We start from the raw sequence: 7,410 nt of genomic DNA on the forward strand, positions 1-7,410 counted from the left end.
ATTGCTTCAAGGAAGTTTTGTAAATATTGCAGGTTAGTAAGTGACTCCATTAATTCTCTCATTGATATTTAAGAAAGAAAAGCCTGTTCAATAGTCAGGGAGCTATTCCATTCATCAGTCAGTCAGGTAATTATTAAGTCAGTTAGTCAGGCAGTGAGATAGTCAGTCAATTTGCCAGAAAATTCATCTATTTTAAATATGTTCATATGTTCACAGAATGGTCATGTTTGGTCTGGTTTTATTTGATCTTCTTAGTAGACTTAGGTTAGCCAGTGGTGTATGAAAAGCAAACATTTATATAAGCGCCTGTATACTATATGGTTTTTCTTCTTTAGATAGATTCATGTTAAAGACAAACCTTTCTAGACTTCTGATATCTAGGTACATGCTGTTTCTCAATAAAGCATGAAGTAGTTCTGTGATCATATTGTTTGCCTTGTGCCACAGGTTTGCAAAGTGTGAGAGCATCGGTATGACAAAGTCATGGGTAATGAGCGAAGACGAGAGACTACAGCTGATGAAGACACGCCTCACCAAACGGATGATGTACCAGCAGGGTGGCTCAACTGGTGGCTCAGGTGGTGGGGGCAGTGTAGGTGGTGCTGGGGGTGGTGGAAGGGCATGCAGTACAGCATCCAGTGGTGTCATGAAGGATGCCTCCTCGCCCTACCACACCAATTCCTCCTCCAAAACACAGGTGTCACGCTACCAACACAACACGAATCCCTCACCCACTTACCACCCGCCCACACGCCAGGTGGACCTTGGCTCCTCTGGGTCCTCTCCAAACAGCTCTCCGCCCACACCCGTCTCAGGACCCCTCACACCCATACAGTACGGGCCAATCCCACCCAAGGTGATGCAGCAAGGTGGCACCAAGGAAGAGAGTCCTGACAGGGTCATTGGCAGAGGCATCAAGAGGGAAAGTGATGATGAGGAAATGAGGGTGGAGCGAGTGTTCAACCCAGCATCGCAGTACCTGAATGAGAGTGAGGTCGATATGCTAACCCGTGTGATCAGCAACATCAAGCTGGTTGACCAGCAGCTGCCCTACACCAAAAACGCCCCAGCTGACGTTATGTCCATCTACAAGCGCTTTGCTGAGAGATTGACACGGTTCCTCAGGCAGTTCCCAGAGTTCAACAACCTCACACCCATGGTCCAGGGAATGGCCATCAAGAAAAATATCACGGTCATTGCATTAGTGTTTGCCTCCAGCTTCATCAACGAGGAGACTGGCAGCTACAACAATATCCACTCTCCAGCTCAGCCGATGGTTACTAACATGAACATGATTCAGAAAGCAATGTCCCCTGAAGTTTTCAGCAAGTTCAGAGAGATCCTAGGCTCCCTCCGACAGTACAATGTGGATTCCCGCATGGCTTATCTCCTGGTCCTTATCATTGTGTTTAACTGTGATGGCCAGGATTCCACAAGAGAGAATTTTCAGCGGATTCTGCAGCAGTATATTTTGTGGAAGTTTGGGGAAGTATCAGGGAAGCCTTTGTTTGAGGGGTTGATGCGAACCTTACAGGCTGTCAGACGCCACTCGGAGCTGTTTGAGAACATGTCTGTCCAGCGCCGGAATCTGATGTGTGCAAACATGCAGAACAATATAAGGCCACAAATCACTGCTGGGCATATCAGTCAGTGCCGCCAGGACCTCAACCTCACTGATTTGGATGTGAAGCATAAAGTTGACTCACTGACAGGAGAGCAGATAAGACAGATGTTAAATGGAATGGACATTGAGCAGATGAAACAGATGCTGCAAGGCAATGGATTGGAACAGATGAAGCAGATGTTGCAGAACATGGAGGCTGATCCTTCACTTACAGATATGGTTGCAGAAGGCAACAACCCTTTAGTCCACTCACCACCGTTGCACTGCAACTCCCCCCAGAGCATGGTCCAGTCCCCACACAGCTTACTCCAGTCCCCACACCCCATGCTCCCCTCACCACACAGCATGATGCAATCTCCCCAGAGCATGATGCAGTCACCACACAGCATGATGGACTCTCCTCACAGTATGATTCAGTCTTCGTCTCCAGGCATGATGCAGCCCTCCAACATGAACCAAGGTGTTCCCACTATGCTGGACATTTCCCACAACCTGAGCCAAAGCCCAAATGCTACTGTGTCTCAGATCATCAAGAGTTCAACCAATCTACTTAATAACTACCAGGATATGAAGCCTCCAGTGTCCTTCATGAATTCCCCACAGTCACTTGAGTTGTCCCAGAGTCCCATTGAGCTGCCAAGTCCTTCGTCACACTCTATGAATCTGGCTCCTTCACCTGCTCCTTACATCCCAAACCAAGAAAGCTACATTGTTGAGCATCACCCAACAGAGCCTTCATACCCAGACCACTGCCAGTCTCCTATTGGTGACCCGGGATACCTCAACCCACCCTCTTATACCCAGACGCCATACAGCCCTGCTCCGCTCTCAGACCAGTACAGCAACACGTATCAGCCCTTGTTCTCCCCCCTGCCATACAAGGATGATGGCCAGAGTATCAGCAGTGGCAGTACTGCCAGCAGTAGTGGGGTTGGACTGAGCCTCACCTCAAGTCTGACATCGCCCATCTCGTCCCTCCTGACATCCCCGACCCCCTCCCATTCCTCGCTCCAGGAGTCGGATAATAGCTTGTCAAACTACCAAGAGCCTGAACATGGTAACTCTCTCGGAGCTGCTCCTTAACTCCAAGGTGTTTAGAAACTTCATATGTGACCATCATATGTGTATTCCAAGCGAGTTCCTGCTATAGGTTCCGGCTGTAGAGATCATTACTAGATAATGTTAATTGTTGTAGCTTAGAGCCAATGTGACATTTATCATAGAGTGACCTCATCTCGCATACTGCCCAAATCCTCGCTCTAGAAGTTTCATGTGCAAAATTCTTATTTTTGATGTCAAAAGGCAAAAAGAATAAACTGATCATAATTGCTGTGAAACAAAGTAGGAATTTGCATATAATGTTTCTAAGTGACAATGATTTGTACAATAACCTTCCAAGTCCGGCCATAAACTCACAACTGAAGTATATTGCAAAGAACTTGCAAATATGTACAGGTTCTCATGTCTCAAGACATTTGAGTTGATGCTCCCAACTACCTACTTGTCTTCTACCTCACTCAACAGGTTACATGATTACAGAAAGTGTTAATATTCCGATGATTTCCTTGTTATCGGTGTAGCTGTTTCCAGTCAATACAGTGAATGTGCTGAGCTTACCACTGCTGGGATATTTAGATTAGTTGAAGTTCTGCTCAGCTCTATATACTTGCTCTGAAGAGAAATATTGCTAGCCTGGACACACATCCTTGTGAGAAGTTGAAGTTTTGGCCACAGTCATGTTGGGGTTTGGGATCCATGATTGTTTATAGAGTTTGACTTTCCCTTTCATGAACTCTGTGAGGAGTTGAAACCTCTGTACAGTAAAAAGTTGTGTAATATGGACCAATGCCACTGCAACAAGTGGTCTTGGTAGTGGAATATAGCTGTTGCAGGATTTCTTTTTTTTGTAAATAGTATATGCAAATTAGACTGCAACATTTTCATGTATGGCTGGATCAGCCATATAGCAGCTGAAAGTGCAAGTTAAAGTAATGAATTTCTTGTCAATTTTGAAGCTGCTCTGTTACGTTTGAGCACTGTTGTATATTGTGCTGGCAGACAATGGTTAGCTGGGGACAGCATGTGGATGGAAAATGAGAGATGGACCTTGCTAACATTTTTTTATCGATTGGCAGAAAACTTAAACTGTGATATAACTATATATATATATATATTTACATTAAAAACATAACTAAAAATAAAACAAAGTACATCAAATTATGTGTATCCCTGCTATTGATTTTTTGCCCATGTCTAAAGGAAGACAGGACAGGTAATCCGATTTGCCTTGGATGATCCTTGTGACGTCATAGGTGGTCAGTGACATAAAATAAGAGTTTAAGACCAATCATGACGTGATATGGATAACCCTAAGAAAGATAGATGATGTCCTCATAAAACAGTAATGACAATTATACTAAGGAAATAATCATAGGAAAAAAATGATATACTATGAATGAAGGAATAGATGTGGAGAAATCAGAAAGGTATCCAAACATGGACATTGACTTGTGAAAGGTTGTCAGCCATACACCTACGTGCTGCCACACACAGAACAGCTTCTCAAGATGGGAACGTCGTAGCCCCATGTGGTCAGTACAGTTTTCTCGGGGATTCAGGCACAATTATAAACTTTGTACTCGCTTCATCACATTTTTTGTGATTATGGGGCATTTTGTATGCATTTTTATCATTTTTTATATGCTGTACAGTGTTTATAAATATTAATTGTGGCTATCATTGCTCAAGTTTTTACTGTAATGGAGAGTACTCTAGCTTTATAGACAAGAAGTATTTATGAGATTTTTTTTTTTGCATGGTTAGTTTATCTTCGACCAAAAGAAGAGAAAACACCCAAGCGAGCCCCAAGTGGTATAGAAATGAGGTGAAAAAAGATATATAACTTCTGAAAGGAGTTGCAGCAGGGTTTTTATAAGGTATTTAATGAAATCAGCATTGGGGAGAGGTTTCTGTGGCTAAAATTTCAGCTTGAGTTGTCCAACCACACTAGCAAAAAAAAATACATAAATAAAACAAAATAAAAATATAGAAAAACATTTTTTACTCACTAGTTTTCTGTTCACAAGGACAAGGATAATGAGGGGGCAGCCATTGAGAAGGCCATTGGTCTAGACACGCGAAAAGAAAAGGAAAAAAGGCCGAGAGGGGAGAACATGTTCCAACCCTTCTTCGTCCCAGCAAGACTTGCGAAGACAAATGCAGGCCTTTGAAGAGCATTGAAGCAGATTTTAGCCCTGGAAAACAAAGAAATAAACAAACCCATTTAAGGAAAAGAAAAGAGTAGAAAATCAAACTCTAAAAGAGAGAAATAAAAGCTAAAAATAAACAACAGCAACATAATTAGAAATAGATTGCTCATCAGCACTACATTCAAGGAATGTGTGGAATGGTAAAATGACTTGTACTCTCTCTCTCTCTTTCTCTCGCCAGGTCACTGCAAGTATTGTGAGATTAGTAATGATACAATATCCCTTAGTGTATTTGGGTCTGCTATTTCGTTTAAAAAGGAAACAGACTTCAGATATGGTGCCAAGAGCCACTCTTTCACCGACACCCAGTCTCCAAGGCTTGTTGCTTGTCTCAGTGAGATTATCACCAATTTTCTCCTTGTCCCTATGTGAAGCAGCAGATGCACTGTAACAGCAGCAGAATTGCTCATTTCACCAGCAAGAGCAAATGAGCTTTGAGAAGGGATGTGCAGTAGTCACCCCTCAGACACCGAAACTGAATGGAAGGGAAGTGTCGTCTCTCTGGAGCTGAGTCAGCCAACTTGCCTGGGTTTTGGGCCGAGTCAGGATTGTGTGCATGCTGGCAAGGCCTTGGGCAGATGCGAACAGTACCATGTGACAGGCTTGTTGTTCGTGTACAGTGTCTTGTGTTGAATGCAACATACTGAATAGATAAACCCTGCATGTGAATGGTTAGGAACAGTAGTCCATCAGTCAGAAAGTATCTAAAATAAACTAGAATGGTTAAGAAATCCAATTGTCTGATGTAATGACAAAGGCACGATAATGTTTCCCAGTTAAACTATGTGGATCGCTTGCAAAGGCAAGAATAAAGCATAATAATGTGTATTATTATTACATCGGCATGTATTTTGTTGGACTACTATATATAAATATATATACATATATCTATTTTTTGCTGCGTGCATTTGTTGTATGTACATTATGAGCCACAGTGATAGGCTTCCATGGCATTTTGAAAGACAGACTTAAAAAACCTACTTGTATGTAAATATCATATATATTAGAATTACAGTTTTAATTGTCCACCTGGCCTGAGTCGTAAAGTAAAAAAAAAAAAGAAAGGGCCAGTCTAAAATCTCACATGAAGTAAAACTGTTCTGGTCCAACAGTGGAGTTGGAAGATAAACTTAGGTTTAAAAAAGTCATGTGATACTGTCAAAATTCCAGTTTTTCCAGTGCCAAGGAAATCTAGCAATGTGTATCCAATCTTGTGATTAGAGTAGTTCACCAAATTTAAGGTTTTAAGTCCTGTGGCTCACAGCATATGTATGCAGTGCTGTTGTGCAACTTGAGCTCCATGGGATACAGAAAAAAGATGTATATGTTATATATATATTTTCAAAATTGGTGAATTAACCTACATCATTGAGGTGTCTTGTTCCCTCCTTGTTATTGATCTACAGAATGTGCTCAATTAGGCTAACTGCTGTTGTCCTGCTGCCCTCAAGCACGCACATCTTGGGACATGTTTCCCCTGATGTCACTGCCGGAGGGGAGACTATGGTAACCCAAATTCTTCATAGGTCAAACTGGTCTCATTACTATAATTAATATTATTTTTCACGCATGTCTTGCAACATTTAAAAAAACAAAAAGCTACAACTTTCTGCAACATAAATCATATTCAGTGCTTTGATAAAAGCTAATATTTTTTTGTCTTGTTATATATAGGACAATAAACTTTTTAAGTCGTGTCTGCAGCTTACGTGGCCTGATCATTTGCTGGTTGGAAAAGTGGAATGCTATACCAAAAGCGGTAACCTCTATCACTTCCCGAAGCAGGCACTGAAGACATACATAGGAAATGTGATTGATGCCCATCTCTCCTGTGACAGGGACTCGTGATGGAGACACACAAAAAAATGTATGATCAGGGGATGTAAGAAGCTGGTTAAGTGGTAGAACTCAATTACAGATTCATAAGGATCTATTTTGAAATTTTCTTTTTTTTATTCATTTGTAATCATGTTTAATTTTTTGATGGTTTCATTTCTCATGTATAGCCATGATTATAAGATAATGGCTCTAAAAAAAAAGAATAAGATTAGATTTGTTTTTTGATGTAAGGATTGTCTTTAAAAAAGGAATGCACACAGCCATGGCTACGAAACATCGAATAAGATTCTTAGTAGAAGTAGGATGAAAACATGATACATGTTTTCGTTGCCTGAGATTGTATGCATTTGTGTGGTCTATTTTTGGACCAACTAGGCAGTTTGAACAGGTACAGGGACTGTACAAGTTCAAATATTTACTGTGATTGTTGGGTAAGTGTTTTACAAGGGTGTGTTGGAATAAAACAAGGGAAGAAAATAAGAGGAAAAAGGAAATAATAATTTGATAAAGGGAGCAACTTGACTCACACTAACTAGGTAGGCATGTAGTTACTGCAAGTGCCTGGCTGGTTGGTATGTGGAAGGAACTGCACATTCAAATAGTTCTCCAATCACACCCTGAAAGTATTGTTACTAGCTGAGTAAGTCTGAATGAGCACTGTGATTCACCAGGTGAAGG

The 7,410-nt window shown here is 41.5% G+C and overlaps 1 protein-coding gene across 3 annotated transcripts in view; it reads left to right on the top strand.

Moving 5' to 3' along the window:
- Nucleotides 1-7,209, top strand: part of LOC113802743 (uncharacterized) — a 114,807-nt gene extending 107,598 nt beyond the window's left edge. For all 3 annotated transcript variants that reach the window (XM_070130589.1, XM_070130587.1, XM_070130586.1), the window contains 2 exons: nt 1-32; nt 448-7,209. The exon at nt 1-32 is cut by the window's left edge and continues 138 nt beyond it. In XM_070130589.1, coding sequence (XP_069986690.1) covers nt 1-32; nt 448-2,707 — 2,292 coding nt within the window. In that variant the 3' untranslated portion in view covers nt 2,708-7,209. The remainder of the gene's footprint in view (nt 33-447) is intronic.
- The last annotated feature ends 201 nt before the right edge of the window (nt 7,210-7,410 follow it).

Source organism: Penaeus vannamei, chromosome 15 (genome assembly GCF_042767895.1).
Source record: "Penaeus vannamei isolate JL-2024 chromosome 15, ASM4276789v1, whole genome shotgun sequence".
In the NCBI taxonomy this organism is placed as follows: Eukaryota; Metazoa; Arthropoda; class Malacostraca; order Decapoda; family Penaeidae; genus Penaeus; species Penaeus vannamei.